Source organism: Anomaloglossus baeobatrachus, chromosome 4 (assembly GCF_048569485.1).
Source record: "Anomaloglossus baeobatrachus isolate aAnoBae1 chromosome 4, aAnoBae1.hap1, whole genome shotgun sequence".
Taxonomy (NCBI): Eukaryota; Metazoa; Chordata; class Amphibia; order Anura; family Aromobatidae; genus Anomaloglossus; species Anomaloglossus baeobatrachus.
The window spans coordinates 338,323,116-338,342,421 of NC_134356.1; the positions used below are offsets into that span (position 1 = coordinate 338,323,116).

The following is a 19,306-nucleotide window of genomic DNA, read 5'->3' on the forward strand; positions in this document are numbered from 1 at the left end:
ATATCAATATTTATACCTAGATTGCTAACGTTAAGCCTAGCATGAGTATGGATTTCAATCAATAGGCTTTAAAAAAAAAAAAAAATCTAAGTTTTTTTTTTTTTTATGACAGATTAGCCTCAAACTTTAAGAAAGAAATGATAATGGTCATTTAAATCACTGTTTTATCATGTAATACATGGGTCAGCGTTCCCAGGAGCGGTTCTTATTTATACGGTATATGGACAAACCTTCGATTTTGGCATATTCCGTAAGTCTGGTATAATTGATCAAAGCAGCTTTCTCAAGACACCTTCGCACAACTTTCTTAACTTCATCAGCAGGTATAGGAGTAGCAATGTCTTTCATTAACACCTAAATAACAATTAAAAAAATAAATAAGGTTATATATTTATCACAATTATTTTCAGTCAATTTCTATTCTATATTTTACTTAAAGAGGTTGGTCACTACTTTATATATTTTGCCCATTTACCGTAATCAATAAATTGAGTGTATTGTGAAATAACTTTTTTTTTTAATAAATTTTGGCATTAAGCAACACTAACTCTGTAGCTCAGTGCCAATCACGTGACCCCCAACTCCCATGGCTGCTAGTATCCTGTGATGTCACATCCACTTCTGGGGTCTAGAAGTTGACATTACATCACCCGATCGTGCGGCCACTCACCCTAATTGACTGTACTGGTGGTGTTTCACTGCTCCCCGTGCCCATAATGCCGCCCTCCGCTCTGCACTAAAACTGGCATTTAGATGTGGGCGGGATTATGGGCGTGAGGAGCTAGAAATACTCATTTCCTTAAACAGTGGGCACATGTGATCGCCCAGCAGCTGCAGTAATCCGGCGGCTGGGTGATCACATATACCCGCTGTCATGCCTTCATAGAAATGCATATAATTATTTTATTATGCCATGTGATAACATACAGTTTTAGTATTGACATTAATACTGTCCATTGACATTAATACTGTCCAGTGAACTGATAACCAACAGCACCATCTGTTGACAATGTTTTCTTACTGCAGCTTGTTTATCTGATGTTTTCACTGGTTACTGTGCAATGAAAATTGTCCCACCAAGGCTTATGTAGTTACCCATCAGACCTTGCATGGGCTCTGCCCCTTCTTCTTCAGCAGCCATTTCAGTTACATGGACACAGACATTTGCATGCTGATTATCTCTCCAGATCTCTGCTCCTTATGTTTGCCTCTACATAGCACAGTCGGTGAGTTATGATCCCCTGATTAGGGCTCATCAAATTATAATGTAGTTGCTCTGTTCTGCAAGTATTATCCTGTCATTATAGCTAATATGTATTCGCCATGTAGTGCATTTACCCTGCATGTCCTGTATCAAATGGAATGCTATGTAACTCAGATATGTTGTATGTTGTACTTAGTATTTTCATTTATTTCTTGTAGTTTTACACTGATCTCATTAATAAAAGTTGTAAAGGACCCCCAGCGTCCGAGTCAATGCACTGATGGGAAAGTTTATCTGTCTGTCAACTCGTCTTCCAAAGCACAGATTGAGGGTGCCAGAACACCCGCTGTTTAAGGAAATTAATATTCACTGCTCCCCATTCCCATAATCCCAGGAATGGAGAGCAGTGAATATACCAGTGTACGTGGGCAGTCACAAGATGAAGAAAGTTCAAGATAGACAAAGGAGGGGAGGGAAGGGTTTGGGTGGAGTTTTGGGTGGGAGTGATAGGTGCTGGCTTACAGGCCAATGCAATGCATGATGGAACTTATAGTAATAGAACACAGGAAGTCAGGAGAGAGGAAGCTGCCAATTAACCCCATCAAAGATGTGTCCACTAATGAGGATGTGCTGCTAGACCATGATAAAAGGTAATATTGCTAAAATAAAAAAATGGATGTTTTGAGAAGCACATAATAGCAAAATCTCTAGAGGAAAAGATCAGGTAGGGTACTGGAAAATCTCTTTAATGAGTTACGTAAGTGAAACCCAAAGTAATATATTACATGTTCTAAGTCACTTTAACCTTACATGCTTTACCATGTCAGAAGATATACTCCAACTTCATTGCAGAGAAAGGGCCATTACATTGATGCTGTTTATGCTTAGTTCTTTGTGTTTTAAACTCCTTTACCCCACCACCATTTTCCATTTTTGCACTTTCGTTTTTTCCTCTTCTTCTTCCAAGAGCCATAGCGTCTTTATTTTTCCATCAATAAAGCCATATGAGGGCTTGCTTTTTGTGGGACCTGGTTTACTTTTGAATGACTCCATTCATTATACCATATCATGTACTGGAAAGTGGGGCAAAAAATCCAAGTGCGGTGAAATTGCAAAAGAAAGTGCAATTCCACAATGTTTGGGGTTTTTTTAAGTAGAGAAAAAAAATTCACAAATTACAAACCACAAAAATGTTGGTTGTGTATCCATTTTCAGTGACCCGTAACAATTTCATTTTTTGGGATTTGAGGTTATGTGAGGGCTTTACTTTTGCATCCAGAGCCGACATTTTTACCAATAACATTTTGGGGGGAGATGCAATCATTTAGATTGTCTTTTATTGCATTTTACTGCCGTTTTGAAGCAACCAAAAAAAACTCCATAATTCTTGAGTTTTGAAATTTTTCTCATTACACCGTTTACCGATCGGATTAATATATGTTATATTTGGGTAGGTCAGACATTTCTGAATGCATGGAATACCAAATGTGTGTTCTTTTTTTTTTAAATGGTTTTATTTTTAATGGAACAAAAGGGGAGTATTTGAGAATTGATGGGAGTTTTTTTTTCTCATACTTTTGAATTTTTTTTTTACTTTTTACTGAATTCACTAGTCGTTTTAAGGGATAGAAGCTGTGATCGTCTGATTGCTTGTGCTATACAGAGCAGTGCATAAGCACTGCTCTGTATTGCAGAGATCATGATCTCCTATGAATGCTGGCTTTCACAGGAGGATTGTAATGACTGACACAGGGGTGATGAGCTGACCCCTGACTATCATGACAACCCATCAGCACCCCGTGATCATGTCACGCAGATGGGAGCAGGGAATGACGAAACCCCTTGCCGGTACAAGTTAAATCCTTCTGTCAGAGATTGACAGAGGGATTTAACTAGTTATCAGCCATGGGCGGATGTCCGATGCACCCGTGGCTGTTAGAGGCACATGACAGCTGATTAAATGGCTGATAGCCATCATTGCACAATGAGCATGCATCCAGGGCAGAGACACATCTTTTGACATACATATCTGTCAAAAGTCGTGAAGAGGTTAAAACAGTTGTTCAAACACAAAAAAGGAAGAAAATCAGGTACTGCAGCACGATTGCTGTGGAGTGGAGCCGTACTTACAGACCTTGTGGATAGTCGTCAATGGACTAATGTAGCAGCCCGAGGTGGTGCTCAGCCCGCAGCGCGGTCTATGTTCTGATGAATCCATACGGAGAAAGAAAGGCAGCATCTCACCTTGAGGTTTTTTCAGCTTTAAATCAAAGCATAGGAGTTACAACATATGAGGAAGAGGGGAGTGCAAGAGCGGCAAGCGGATTTCCTCATGGAGAGATGCCGCCTTTTCTTTCTCTGTATGGATTCAATAAAACAGTTGTTCTCTTTCAACTAAATTTCCCTCCTGGCTGCAGTTTTCTAAAAAACTGTACTCGCCTTCCCGTGTCTACCAACAAGTTTATGCAGCTATTTTAGGTCTATATCATTAGCTGCAGCTTTTACATCACCTCGACGGTGCAGTAGCCAATCAATGAGCTAAGTGGCTCTGAATGGGCATTCTGTGTACAATGTAATACCCCGCTACAGCAGTACAGCTCAATGTTTGACTGCAGCTCTGTCAAGGTGACATCAGAACTGCAGCCAGTGCCATACACTAACTGGTGGACCTGGAGACATGAGAACACCACGTGGTTTGTTTTCTTTATAGCTAACTACAGTCAAGGGAGATATTTAATTGAAAGGGGTTGTTCTCTTTAAGCTTGTTTTTCCAGCTTTTGAATTTTAATATACTAGCCATTTTTTTATATTTACCATTATGGTTGTGGTTTTTGTTTTCTAGATTTTAGCGGCAGATTCATCAATTGCAACTTTTTCAGGTTATTACATTTATGCATAAAGGTACTTCAGTCGCTTTTTCCCTGGAATGATCTTTTTTTGTTTAGCAAAAAGGTTGGCACAAATATGACATTTTAAAGTATCACACATTTTTTTCTAGAAAAAGGCACAAAGAGGACGAGAACAGAGACCATTTTTGATTTTGTGCAAAGTTCATGAACCTTGTATGTAAATTTTAAGAGTTTGGCGCAAAAAAGGTCAATAATTACTTAAAGACAAAAAGGACTGCACTGTTTTCCTCGCTCTGCATGTCACCTTCCCAGCGGGGGTGGACATATAATTGGTGTAGCCTGTGCAATTGTACAGGGGCCCAAGAGGATGTGAGCCTATTTTGTACCTTCAAAGTGGGTGAAATTGTGCTTTTAATGAGCTTTAAGGCTGCAAAGGGCCCATATAGTATTCTTGCACAGGGGCCCTTTACTGTCTTTGTCTGCCAGTGCTTCCCAGGTTGGGTCAGTGACGTCATTGTCCACTACCTCGTCTTCCACTTCAACATTCTGGTCCTTCTCCTGACTTGTTGATTTAACAACATAACTTCTTGGCACCTGTGTCTAATCATCAACCACCTCGAGACAGTATTTGCAGTTTCCAATCATCGTCGTCTTCTGACAGTGGCTGCTCAAATATTTGGGCATCACTGCACAGGACCTCCTCATGTCTCTCTTGAAACGTGCATGGCAAGAGGCCAGAAAAAGCAATAACTTGAAAGGTAAAGAGCTCCTCAGCGTTTAAAAGTGTGGGATCACTTGTCTCCTAGAACTCACCATGGTGGGAGAAAGGAGGATCAGGGTGAAGATTATGTGGTCCAGACTCTGGGTTAGTGAGACTGGACTGTGTGGAAAATAGGGTGGTGCTCGAAAACAGACGGGAAACATTCAACCCACCACTTGTTTGCAATGTTCTGGCTTCAACAGTGGTGTGCTGTACCACCCCTGAAAAGTAGGACAGGAAGCAAGGTCTAGATGATGAGTGTGTTTGTTGATCTCCCACAGCAGGCAAGATTGCCCTGATCCACAGCCGAAAACTCTGCGTGAAATACTACAAGCGGAACTTATGCACTTTAAATTAGGTATGCAGCTAAGAGCGGTATTAATAGGGACTTGAATAAATTAAACTTAGCCCTGAAAAGGACTTTTGATTTTACGTTGCAGTAGCAAGGCCTGTAAGACAATAATCACTATAATACACCAACAATTCTCTAGCAGCTCTGCCTATACTACATGGAGTTATCAGCAGAATTATTAGAGAATAGAATATATATTTTTATGTTGCAGCAGCAATGACATTAAGGCAATAATCACTCTAATACTTCTCCGGCAGCTTTCCCTATACTAAATGGCGCTACATGGGCTAATTTAGTATATGACCATTACATTTGTGTGTGGGAGCACACCCCTATATAAATTAACAACTCATTATCACAAAGGACAATACTAATGTATAAAGCCCAGGGGTATAATTAAAGATTACTACTGTATTAGAAAATTAAAAAAAATAAAATAAAAAATTAGGTTACAATACAAACTAAAGTTTAAACATAAACAAAGTGTCCTTCAGGGAGCAGTATCAGACCAAATATCAACGATGCTTCTAAAATAAATAGTACAGGTAAGTTGTCATTAAACACAATCACATTAATTAGAGAAGAGTGACGAAAACCAGTAAATTCTGCAGTAAATACAGTTTACACTATAGAAAAAACAAAATGTTATATATGTCTACAACATCAGTACAAATGGTAAGTACATATTGCTATGAACCTGGCATAAAATATAAATGATACTCGTGTTATACGTTGGCAATAATAACTTTCATATACTATACTTTCTCCAGCAGCTCTCACTTCACTAAATGAAGCTATCTGCGGTATTACTAGAGAATACTATACGGCAGTATTATCAAAAAATAGAATAAATTTTTATGCTGCAGCAGTAACGACTGTAAGGCAAAAGTCACTGTAATACACTATCCCTTCTCCATCAGCTCTCCCTACACGGTTTCCGGGGTAGGGCTAGTTAAGTGTCGCATCACCGTGTGTTATATAGTCCCAATGACGCGATGCGGCCGGCCAAACACAGTAATGCCAGTAGACAACATGACTACGGCAGCACAGTGATTGGCAGGCAATCCCCGCATGTTTAGTGGCTAAAAAACAGCTGCAAAACATCTGGGTCGGAGACTCTAGCATGGGGCTCGAGCACCAGGAATACTCGATTGAGTTCCGAGCATGCCCAAGCACCCAGATGCTTGATTGATTACTGACCAGGCTGCTTGCTCATCAGCAGAAGGAACATTTTTAAAGTACACTATTCATAAAACCAGAAAATCATTAAAAATAGAATGTTCTTTTCACTCATTTCAGATTTTCTAATAGAACATAAATAAAAGTTTAAAAAATTAATTGCTAATCATATATTTGCAACTGCTCATATAAAATGCGTTAATTTAATTATTCAATGTATACCTGGTAGTGTACTCATACATTGTAATTGCTGTTCAGAATTCCTGAATATGTAGTTTAAAGAACAACATTCTCATAAAAACTCATTATTTATGCATAGCATCTGAAAGAAAATGTCATTGTATTGAAAACTATATTATAAAAACAAGGAGACTTGTCTTTTTCTTATTGAACAAATGGCATTGTTTAAGTAATTATAGGTAGTTTTCGATGGTATGCAGATCTTTTTATATATGAACTAATCCACTGCACAGGGTTAAGTGGAAAAGTTGGATTACATATTTTAAAGCCATTCTTTTAACAATTTTTTTTCCCTGTTGTGATCAATATTCTTTTAGCGTTTTCGGTTTTGCTCTGCTTTTTTATTTTGCTGTTCATATAGACAGGGTAGCTTGACCTGGCAGTACATCGGAGGGGCCCAGACCCTAGGTGTGACCCTGAGCAGGATGAAGAGGGGGCCCTGTCAACAACAGTTGTAACTGAAGGTGAATTGAAATGTACTGCAGTTAAGAAAGCCATTGGCTCACAGCACCACAGTAGTTAAAATGGCCTATCAGATGGCGACAACTCACGTCAGCGCACCAGTCAGGGGGTGGCGCATAACATCACTGCAATACCCCAACCATAGATGAGAAGAATCTTTTTTTTTTTTTTTTTTTTCATTATTCAATAAAAAAAAGCCCATGAGAGACATTATAGGATGGGTCCAAGATGGGGGACCCTTTTACGGGATGGATCCAGGAAGGCGGACATTATTAAAAGATGGGGGACATTATTACAGGATGGGTGCAAGATGGGGGGCATTATTACATGATGAAAGCCAAAATAAGGAACACATTAATTTATGGTGCAAGTAGGGGACATAATTACAGAAATGGCCAATTAGGGGACATTATTACTGCTGTAATATATTTTACTTTTGAGGACACTGTTCTCCGTGAGGGAAGAAAAGTGAGGTCCTGTTACTGTGCAGTGTGTCACTTATTTTGTCATCTGGGGCAGTGTAGAATTTGGGAAAAAGTACTCTAGAAATGATTAGCTATAGATGTCTGCATGTTACTTTCTACAAAGACGAGTCCTGCCTAGAAGTCGTCATATCGTTGTGCGCTGTACAAAGAAAAGCGTAGATGAAGGACTTCAACTATAGCCATCACTGGTAAGTCTCTATTATCTGTACACTTACTCTATACACATTATTTATTGTAACCATTGATGACTGTAATACCTGTACACTATACACTACAGTATATACAGAGATTCTGTGTATAATGTGACCAGTGATCACTGAATTTCCTGTGCACCAAATTCAGAGCTCTTCTAAATATTGTGACCAGTGATCACAGTATTACCTGTACACTATATACACTGGAGATCAAAATTAGAGAACAATGTTTGATCACTTGCTTTTTTTCAGAAAAAAATGTAATCCACATTGATCAACATTTGTAGATTTTTTTGTAAGGGGTACACCATGCCACTAGAACAATGTTTTAAAAAAGATCCCAAGTTTATCAACATAAAACCTTTATTTTGCCCAAAACATAATGATCATAATTAGAGAACAGCAATGACTGTAGCACAGAGAAAGATAACTAAATTTTCTGAAGGTAATAGCAGTCACCAATCAGTAGGAAGTGTACAGGCCTTTGCTTTGAAAGACTTCAGCACATCTCTGGCCACAGGACATCACTAGTCCCTCACACTGCTCTGATGTGATTTTGGTCCACTCTTCCTCCAGTCTCTTCCACAGGTCTTTGACTGTTGTGGGTTTCTTGGCCATAACTTTGTCACCAAGGATTTTCCTGAGGTTATATATTGGGTTTAGATTAGGACTCTGGGCTGGCCATTTCATTGTTTCAATGTTTTCTGTTTCAAGGAACTCCTTTACCCTTTTTGCTGTATGACAGGGGCCATTATCCTGCATGAAAATCAGTGGCTGATTGAGTGATGAACTCAAGTAAGGAACCATGTGTTGTTAAAGAAGGTTCTGATACACACTTGCATTCACTCTGCCATGTAGCTGTATGAGAGGTCCAACTCCTGCTGCACAAAACATTCCCCAAACCATGGAATTGACATCAGCGAAAGCCGGAGAATCATGGCAGGAGTGGTCCGTGACAACTCTGAGATGGCAGACCTCGGTGCCAGGACAAAAAGGCAGGTAGTTAGCAACTACCTGTATGGTCCAGAGTTTCCATGGAACTTGTGTTTTCTTGCCCTCATCCAAGATGGAGTCTGTTGCCTCGTCTTGCCATTGAACTTCCTGTCCGCACTGCTTCGGTGTGGGACTTAGTCCTTGCCTGAGTATTTTGTGCGGTGGCTCCTCGGTCACTCCTGGCTTGCTTCTGGACTTCCTACTGTCACTTGGTTAGTTCTGTGCTCTGCCTCATTATTGCTCAGCTGCCTGCAGTCTACGGTGTGTTATCCTGATCCTGGCTGTGGTTCCAGTCCTTCAAGGCTTCTGCTAGAAGAGCTCTAATACTGCTGGATTTCCTTGAGTTGTAATTAGACTCTTGTTTAGTGATCAGTGTACTTAATCCAGGACTCAATCTGCACGGGCTGTGTGCTGGACTTGTGTGGGAATTTGTCAGCCTTAGGAAGTGCACTGGTAACCATTTGTTTACTGTGCATACGCCTGCATATTATTCTGGACTTTTACGTATTAGTGCTGTGTGCACTTCTACATATTATTTCTGGACTTTCACATATTAGTGCTGGTCGCACTCTTGTTTATTATTTCTGGAAATTCAGATATTAGTGCAGTTGCACTTGCGTTTAATTTGTAGTTGCCTATGGTTATTTTCTGTTACCTACACTGTGTGTTTATTATTTGCTAATACAAAGTATTCACCCAAGCCTTGTCTCAGTTTTATCATATTCCATGCTATTAGATTCCAGTGTATCTACATAAGTGTTACAGGATACTCAGGACCATTAAGGAATCTGCTGAAATAATGACAGTCGAGACTAGGGTGGAGCAATTGTTCTCCAGAGAAATCTGAATTCCATTGCACAGACATCCAATTTCTAGGTTATGTCATCTCTTCACAGGGACTTAACATGGAGGCAAGTAAGATTCAGGCAATTCTTGATTGGCCGGTACCTAAGAGTATCAAAGAGGTCCAATGTTTCATCGGGTTTGCTAATTTCTATAAACTGTTTATTCAAAATTTTTCTGAGATAGTCAACAGAGTGATGGGTCAAACTAAGAAGAAGAGGACCTTTGTGTGGTCGGCACAAGTTCAAGAGGCCTTTGATCATCTTCAAATTTATTTCACGTCTGTCCCGGTATTGATCCATCCTGATTCGGCACTTTTTTTCATTGTGGAAATAGACGCTTTGGATTGCTGACTGGGGGCCATCCTCTCACAGAATAGGAGAGAAGAGTTTTTTACATCCATGTGCCTTTTTCTCTCGTAGACTTTCTTCTGCAAAGAAGAATTATGATGTGGGAGACAAGGAGCTTCTAGCAATTATTGATGCATTCAAAAAAATGGAGGAATCATCTGCAAGGAGCAGAGAAACAAATCAATCTGCTCATGGATCAACTTGGGAGTTTCTCAGATCTGCTAGAGTCTGTTCCCATGTCAGGCTCATTGGAGTTTATTTCTGAATCAATTTAACGTAGTTATCTTTTACCGACCAGGTTTTCGTAATGGGAAAGTGGATGCAATGTCCTGAATCCATACCACGGATTCCATACCTGGGCCCTGTTGAAGACCGTTCTGTCAGATGCCAACGTCGTCTGATTCATCCAGAATAAGGATATATGGAAGACTATCAAGGAGGCCTATGACACAGATTAATTTCTCGGCAACCTGGTGGATGAGGTGGAGTTAAGGGTGCTTTAGACGCTACGACATCGCTAGCTCTAGCTAGCGATGTCGTGCGCGATAGCACCCGCCCCCGTCGTACGTGCGATATGTGGTGATCGCTGCTGTAGCGAACATTATCGCTACGGCAGCGTCACACGCACATACCTTGTCAGCGACATCGCTGTGACCGCTGAACAATCCCTCATTCACGGGGGAGGTGCGTTCGGCGTCATAGCGACGTCACTGCGGCATCACTAAGCGGCCGGCCAATAGAAGCGGAGGGGCGGAGATGAGCGGGCCGAACATCCCGCCCACCTCCTTCCTTCCTCATTGCCGGAAGGATGGAAATAAGGAGATGTTCGTCGCTCCTGTGGTGTCACACATAGCGATGTGTGATGCCGCAGGAACGAGGAACAACATCGCTACTTACCTGACAACGATTTTTTGTTATTAATCGACCTCTCCAAAACAAACGTTTTTTGTCTTTTTTGCGATCGTTTTTGTAGCTCCAGCCTGTCACACGCTGCAACATCACTAACAATGCCGGATGTGCCTCACAAACACAGTGACCCCGACGATATATCGTTAGCGATGTCGCAGCGTGTAAAGCCCCCTTTAGTTCTCAACAATGGTATGTGGTTCTAAGATTGATGTATATAACATCCCAGAGCTCGTAAGATTACATGTCCTCAAGTTTGTCCATGACTCCAAGTTGGCCGATCACAGGGGAGTACAGAAGACATACAAATTTCTGAGCTGTTTCTTTTGGTCGCCTACTTACCTGAAGAATGTGAGGGACTATGTTCTCTCATGTGAGGTATGTGCACATTTAAAGACTCCTCGTGTGTCACCTACTAGATTTCTGCAACCACCAACCACTACCTGTTCCTTCTCGCCTTTAGGGATCCATTTTGATGGACTTTATAGTGGAATTGTCTACCTCTGGTGGGAAGAATTCTATCCGTAGTGGATCGTTTAACTAAGGCTGCTAACTTTATTCCTTGCACTGGTCTTCCTTCAGCTAAGGAGACGGTGGATCTGGTAATTCAGAAAGTGTTCCGGCAGCATGGAGTTCCAGATTAAATCATTTCGAACTAGGGAGTGCAGTTTACATCTAAGTTCAGGAAGGGATTCTGTTTTGCGCAGGACGTTAATATCTGTTTATCTTCAGCGTATCATCCTCAGACTAATGTGCAGACGAAGCAAATTTATCAAACTCTAGAGCAGTACCTATGGTGTTATATTAGCCACTCGCAGGACGACTGGTTGGAGTTGCTTCCTCTAGCAGAGCTCTCCAACAATAACTCGCAGAATGCATCTGCTAAGGTGACACCCTTCTTTTCAAATCTGGGTTATCATCATAGTATTTTACTCAGATCCCCGATCGATGTTTCAATATCGGCAGTGGGTGAGAGGCTGGCGGTTATGAAACAAATACTTAAAACTAAGAAGGAGTCACTGTCTACAGCGCAGAAGAGAAACAAAAGATTGGCCGATCGGTTCTGGAGACCTGCACCCATGTTTAAGGTAGAAGACTCAGTTTGGTTATCCACTAAGAATTCGAATGTTCCGTCACAGAAATTGAGACAGAAGTTCATCGGTCCCTTTAAGATCTCTGGTATCGGGAGGTTCGTCGCCTGTCGTTACCAGGACCATGAAGGTACATCCAGTGTTCCAGGTCCCCTTACTAAAACCTGTGTCCCCAAATACCTTTCAGAACCGTATTGCACCTCCTTCTCAACCGGTGTTGGTAGATGGGGAAAAACAATTTGTTGTGAATAAGATTCTGTACTCCAGGATCCATAGAAATTGGCTGCAGTACCTCATTAAATGGCAGGGATATCCGCCAGAGGAAAACTCTTGGGAGCCTGTGAGTAACATCTGTGCTCCTCAAAAGATTGCTCAGTTTCATCAGAAATATCCTGGGAAACTAGATCCGGGATCATACTGAGGCCGCTACTAAGATGGGAGTAATTTAAGGTTCAGGGTTTCCTTGGACCTTGTTGTGTTTTCTTGCTCTCATCCAAGATGGAGTCTGTTGCCTTGTCTTGCCCCTGTTTGTAAGTCCCGGTCTGGGACCTATTCCTTGCATGAGTATTTTGTGCTGTGGCTCCTCAGTCATTCCTGGCTTGCTGCTAAACTCTCTGCTGCCACTTGTTTAGTTCTGTACTCTGCCTCATTATTGCACAGCTGCCTGCAGTCTATGATGCATTATCCTGAACCTGGCTGTGGTTCCCTCCCTTCAAGGCTTCTAGGAGAAGAGCTAAAATACTGCTGGAATTCCTTCATCTGTAAGAACGTAGACTCTTATTTAGTGATGAGTGTACTTAGTCCAGGGCTCAATCTGTACAGGCTGTGTGCTGGACTTGTGCAGGACTTTGCCAGCCTTGAGAACTACACTGGTAACCGTTTGCTGTGAATACTCTTGCATATTATTCTAGCCTTTTACGTATTAGTGCTGTGTGCACTTCTGCATATTATTTCTGGACATGCACATATTAGTGAACTTGCGTTTAATTTGTTAGCTGCCTACTGTTATTCTCTGCTTCTTACACTGTGTGTTTATTATTTGCTAATACAGAGTATTCACCCAACTCTTGTCTCAGTTTTGTTATATTCCATGGTATTAGATTCCAAAGTATCTACACTACCTGCCTGTTAGTTCTTAGCCCCATACTTAATTATTAAAGTGCCGGACAACCTCTTTAAGCTGAATTGTATTCTTAGGCTGTCTACTGGGCTGTAGATACTTTTTTTTGGGACTCAATCTTGTAATTGAAATTAAATTTACTGCTCCTACATGAAAGCCACAATGTGGTAATATTCAAAAAATGTTATTGGAAATGAAAATCAGTGTGTAAAATGACTGATTAAAGGGGATTACTAATATGCTCCCAGAACTGCTCATGGTTCTGGCTGCATATTGCACCTGACAAGTTCCCTTTAATGTATACTAATATAACAAAGTTTTAAATCTGCACCAACTTACATATATCATCCCTAAAAATATTCCCCTTCAGCTCAATTTACTCTCCAGTTGCCAATTGACTCTCCTGCCCTTGATGTACTACAGGATGTGGCTGTATATTGATAGGCTGAAAGGAATGATGTACAAAAAAAAAAAAATAATCTGTATATTAGAGGAATTTATGGAACTGTAAATAGGGAACCCAAAGGAAAGATATATTGCAGGATGGGGCTGTATATAGTGGAGGCTGAAAGGCTGCAATGTCCGTGAGTGATGGGCTGTGGGCGGAGTTTCACCGCTCGTCACAGCCCAGCATGTTAGCCCATCAGGTCAGCCCATCAGCTCCCTCCTCTCTCACAGCAGAGCGTTGCAAGCAGGAGACACACAGGGCTGTGACGAGTGGTGAAACACTGCTCACAGCTCAGTGAGTCAGGAAGACTATGGACAGCCGCGGTTATGTAAGGTTAACAGGAACTTGACGTGACATCACCGGATCCCTGAGGTCATGGAGCCCAGGGATCAGGCATGGGGAACAGCGGTCCGTAATAGGGCCTCTCACAGGCACTATTGCCAACATAAGGTAATTGAGAGAAACTTTGTTTCTCAACATAATATCGATCTAGAAAATAAAAAAAATATGGGTGAACCACCCTTTTAATATACTGCAAGTCGAGGCTGAGCAGAGTGATGTACTGCAAGATGGTGTTATGCATAGAGGGGTTTAAAGGAGTGATATGCTGTAGGATAAGGTGAGATATAGTGGGTTTAGTAGACTTAAAGGGAACCTGTCGCCAAATTTGGCGACTATAAGCTGCGGCCACCACCACTGAACTCTTATATATATTCTAGAATACTGTATAGAAGAGCCCAGGCCACTGTGTAGAACGTAAAAATCACTTTATAATACTCGCCTAAGGGGCAGTGTGGTGTAGACTGGTCGAATGGGTGTCTTCATTCTCTGGTACCAGCGCCTCCTCTTTCGGCCATCTTTGTCCTCCTTCTTCTGAAGCCTGGGTGCATGATGCGTCCTACATCATCCACACTAGCTGGCATTGAGGTTTTGCGTAGGCGCAGTTTGATCTGCCTTGAGCAGGGCAGATCAAAGTTTTGCAGTGTGCTTGCACAAGACCTCAATGCCAGCTAGTGTGGATGACATAGGACGCGCCATGCACCCAGGCTTCAGAAGAAGGAGGATAAAGATGGCCGAAAGAAGAGGCACCGGTACCGGAGAATGGAGACACCCATCCGACCAGTCTGCACTGCACCGCCCTTAGGTGAGTATTAAAAAGTATTTTTACATTCTACACAGTGGCCTGGGCACTTATATACAGCATGTTAGAATGCTGTATATCTGTATATAAGAGCCCACTGGTGGTGGCCGCAGCTTATAGTCGCCAAATCTGGTGACAGGTTTCCTTTAAGCTGTTTGTTGCCTGCTGCTGAGAGATCAGTCATGTGAAACTGCAAATACTGCTTTGTCCGTGCACATGACAGAAGACAATCCTCTGTTATATGCTTTAATATGAGCGGCTGCTGATAAGCCTTTGGCCTTGTGATCTTTTTTGGTTTTTATGGTAATGAATGTTACATCACATGAAAGCCTTATGTGTCTAATATATGTTTTAAAAATTGTGTGTTTGTTGTTTATGACAACAGTGTTCTACGCACGTGGGAAAACAAAATGGCGGAGTCTAATGTGATATTTACAGCAACTCAGAGGAGTGATAAAATTCTTATTTCTGCAAGGAAAGTCTGGAAAGGATATTCATTGTGATATGCGACAGACATTAGGGTGATCAATGCCCTTCATATTTCACAGTTAAGAACTGGGTTGCAAAATTTAAAACGGGCCACTTCAGCACCAATGATGAGGTACGTCCTGGATGACTGAAAGTGGTTGTTGTTCCAGAGATCGTCGATGCTGTGCACAACCTAATAATGGAGAATTGATGAATTTTAGCTAAAGAAATAGCAGACATCATGGGGATTTCCTACGAACGTGTTTGTGTCATTATCCATGAACATTTGGACATGAGGAAGCTATCTGCAAAGTGGGTCCCCAAATGTTTGACAACAGATCAGAGAAGCATGAGAGCTAAAACTTCTCGATCCATTTGTCAGCATTTCCGGACTGATAAGAACTTCTTGGATCGGCTGGTCACTATAGAGGAGACCTGGATTTATTTGTATGACCCTGAAAACAAGGAGCAGTCAAAAGAGTGGAGGGAGGCACAGTGGTTGTCCTTGTCCAAATAAGTTCAGAGTGAGAAAATCAGCCACTAAGGTGACCACGTGGGCCCGCTCATTCCATATGCACGCCCATTCTCCCGCCCATCTCTCAGTACTGAAGCCGGCGCTACAGATGGGCGGGGTGATGGGCGGAGACGTGCGCATAGTAAACAGCCTGCTCGCGTGATCACCCCTGGCAACTACAGCCTGGAGTGATCATGTGCGGCTGTATTTACTGCTCCCCACGCATCATCATCAGCGCGGGGTGCAGTGAATCAATGTACTCACCGTTCCCCTGCAGCACTGCGATGTCCTCCTGTCTGTCGGCCGCGGCTGTATGGAAACTAGCGGTGCTCACAGCGATGACGTCATCGCTGTGCACATGTGTCCACACAGTCGCGTCGGCAGACAGGAGGACATCCCGATGCTGCAGGGATCGTGGCCGGCTCAACACAGCGCTGCCGGCAGACAGGAGGAGGAGCCACGCTGCACGGAGCGAGGAAAGGTGAGTGTAAACTTTTATTTATTTTTTTTGTGTGCCACAGGATGCAGGGGTATATGAACAGGATGATGGGGGTATATGAACAGGATGATGGGGTATATGAGCAGGATGATGGGGGTATATGAACAGGATGATGGCATATAGCAGGATGATGGGGGTATATGAGCAAGATGATGGGGGTATATGAGCAGGATGATGGGGGTATATGAGCAGGATGATGGTGGTATATGAACAGGATGATGGGGGTATATGAACAGGATGATGGGGGTATATGAACAGGATGATGGGGGGTATATGAACAAGGATGATGGGGGTATATGAACAGGATGATGGGGTATATGAGCAGGATGATGGGGGTATATGAGCAGGATGATGGGGGTATATGAGCAGGATGATGGGGTATATGAGCAGGATGATGGGGGTATATGAGCAGGATGATGGGGGTATATGAGCAGGATGATGGGGGTATATGAGCAGGATGATGGGGGTATATGAGCAGGATGATGGGGGTATATGAGCAGGATGATGGGGGTATATGAGCAGGATGATGGGGGTATATGAGCAGGATGATGGGGGTATATGAGCAGGATGATGGGGGTATATGAGCAGGATGATGGGGGTATATGAGCAGGATGATGGCGTATATGAGCATGATGATGGCGTATATAGCAGGATGATGGCGTATATAGCCGGATGGGATACCTTAGTAGAGAATTTGGGGACATTACCCCCATAATAGTGTCAGCAGCAGATCCTCGCCCCATAACGTGTCATGACCACATTTTTTGCTTAAAATTTTATTTTCCTATTATCCTTCTCTAAAACCAGGGTGTGTCTTATGGTCCGGCGCGTCTTATAGTCCGAAAAATACGGTACACAAAGGTACATGAAAAACAGTTATGTTGGACTTAGGGCCGTTTCACACATCCAGCATTTCGCCGGATTGCCGACACACTCCAGTATAGTGTAATACAGTACAATGGCATCGCAGCAAGCTCCGGTCACATGACAGTATGTGACCGGAGCTTGCCGCGATGCCATTGTACTGTATTACACTGTACTGGAGTGTGCCGGATCCGGCAATCCGGCGAAATGCCGGATGTGTGAAACGGCCCTAAATCTGTATATTAAAGTATGCAATTACTGTCCTCTGTCAAAAATAATGTGATTGCGGTAATAATAATGTGATTTACTATATTCATAAATAATAAATAATATTATTCATAAATAATAAGTAGATATTTATGGGTCAGGTATACTTAAAATGACATGACATCTGTCAAAAGCAGATAGCTGCCACCTTTTATGTAGCTGCAGAAAATAATTAAGGAACTTCATTACATTTCAGATTTGATTTACAAGCAATCTTAGTCAAAAAGTTCACTTTACCTTTTACTGGATTAAAATGTGATACTTAATTTCATAAATAATACAAAAATAATATACATAAAAAAAACAAAAAATAAAATGACCTGACGACCTGTACGAACGGCACAGAACATGTATATAAGAGGAAGTGGTGATTAGTAGAAGTAAAAAAGGTGAACAATATATTGCATCAACAATTCCTACACAAAATATACATGTATAAAAACGATGAAGAATATAGCTATTCACAAATGAATATTATAAATGTGACGTCCCATCAGTAAAACAAAAGTAACTGCAGAAACAAAGCATAATGTCTCAAAAGATAATATCAGCGATTGATGACAAAACATGAACGGAAGGGAAAAGGATATAAATTCATAAAGTAAAAGAGCTGCAGACAGAACTCAAAAGGGTCACTTTACTATGACATACCCGTTCTAGCAGAGATAATGTGGCTTTCAGAGCGCCTTCTGGTCTTCCGAAAGGGAAACAGTACCTGTGAAGAAGCAGGTATGTGTATAAAGTTTTCTGAGAATAAAGTTGACAGCTTGTTTTATTACAATAAAGTGCTGTGTACTAAACATTGTTTATTGTTCATCTTAAATCAACCAAAAAACAAATATACAAAGGCAGTAATTGTTTCTAATATGTATTTTACTAAACAACTTAGGATAGGTAAATAGAAACAAAAACAAACCTAAAATCCATAAGATATATAGCAGAGAATTACACTGTTGCCTTTGAAATCAGTTAGCAAATTGTGTTAGGCTACATGCGCATGCTGTGTTCTTTGCTACGTTTTTGGTGCAGTTTTATTGTCATAAAGTTCTCACTTTTGACTTCCCAGCAAAGCCTATAAGAATTCAGATTTGCTGTGCGCACGTTGCCGTTTTGTTGACTGCAGTTTATTTATCACAAACTTCTGACAAACTGCAGCATGTTCATTCTTTTTGTGTTTTGTCCCTGCATTTCTCACTTGTGATGGGAGGACTCACAAATTCAATCCCCCACCGAATCGGGGTCAGTGGGGGATTGATCCCTGGTATCTGGCCAGATGCCGGTCCCCATATCATCTATGGGGACCATAATCCCGCGCAAAGGGGTAAGAGCAAGGGCTTCATAGTTACCAGCATGGTGGTAAGCTCCTGTGGCCTCTTATTTTGCTTCCAGGGCCCTCATTAGGCTCATGCATATTTACTACTTCCCCCTCCTACCAGCATCTGTGATTGGTTGCAGTCAGACATGCTCCCTCATTGAGTGGCAGTGTGTCTGACGCTTCTAATCACAGTTGCTGGCGTGCGGGTCTTTATCGTACAGTAAAATAAATAAATAAAAAAAATTAATGGACGTAGGGTCCCCCCATATTATGATACCCAGCACAGATAAATCATTAGGCTACAGGTTGCATCCCCCAGCCATGGGTTATCTTGGCTGTGTATCAAAATGGGAGGAACCGCATGCGGCTTTTTAACAAAAATACTTAAATAATTTAAAAAAAAAAAACAGCATGCGGTCACCCCCAATTTTGATACTCAGACAAGATAAAGTGCTACAGCTGGGGGCTGGTATTCTCAGGCTGGGTCGATCCAGCTTATTGGGCCCACCAGCCTAAAAATATCAGCCTGCAGCCTCCCAGAATTGTTCACAGCCATTAGATCCGACAACCCCAGCATTTTTCCGGGCCTTTCCTGATTGCCCTGGTGCAGTGGTAATCAGGGTAATAAGGGGTTTATGGCACCTTACAACTGCCACTAAGCCCAAGATTAGCAAAGGGAGGCATCTGAGGCCCCCCATCACTAATCTGTAAGTGAAAAGAAATAAACACACACACCCCAAAAAATACTTAATTTGAAATAAA

General features: G+C 41.8%; 1 protein-coding gene across 16 annotated transcripts in view; it reads right to left on the minus strand.

Moving 5' to 3' along the window:
* The window catches only part of CADPS2 (calcium dependent secretion activator 2), a 914,362-nt gene that overhangs the window by 419,465 nt on the left and 475,591 nt on the right, over window positions 1–19,306 (minus strand). For all 16 annotated transcript variants that reach the window (XM_075345069.1, XM_075345070.1, XM_075345068.1 and 13 more), the window contains exons 15-16: window positions 17,881–17,944; window positions 231–354 (exon numbers count right to left, since the gene is read on the minus strand). In XM_075345069.1, the coding sequence (XP_075201184.1) occupies window positions 231–354; window positions 17,881–17,944 (188 nt within the window). The remainder of the gene's footprint in view (window positions 1–230; window positions 355–17,880; window positions 17,945–19,306) is intronic.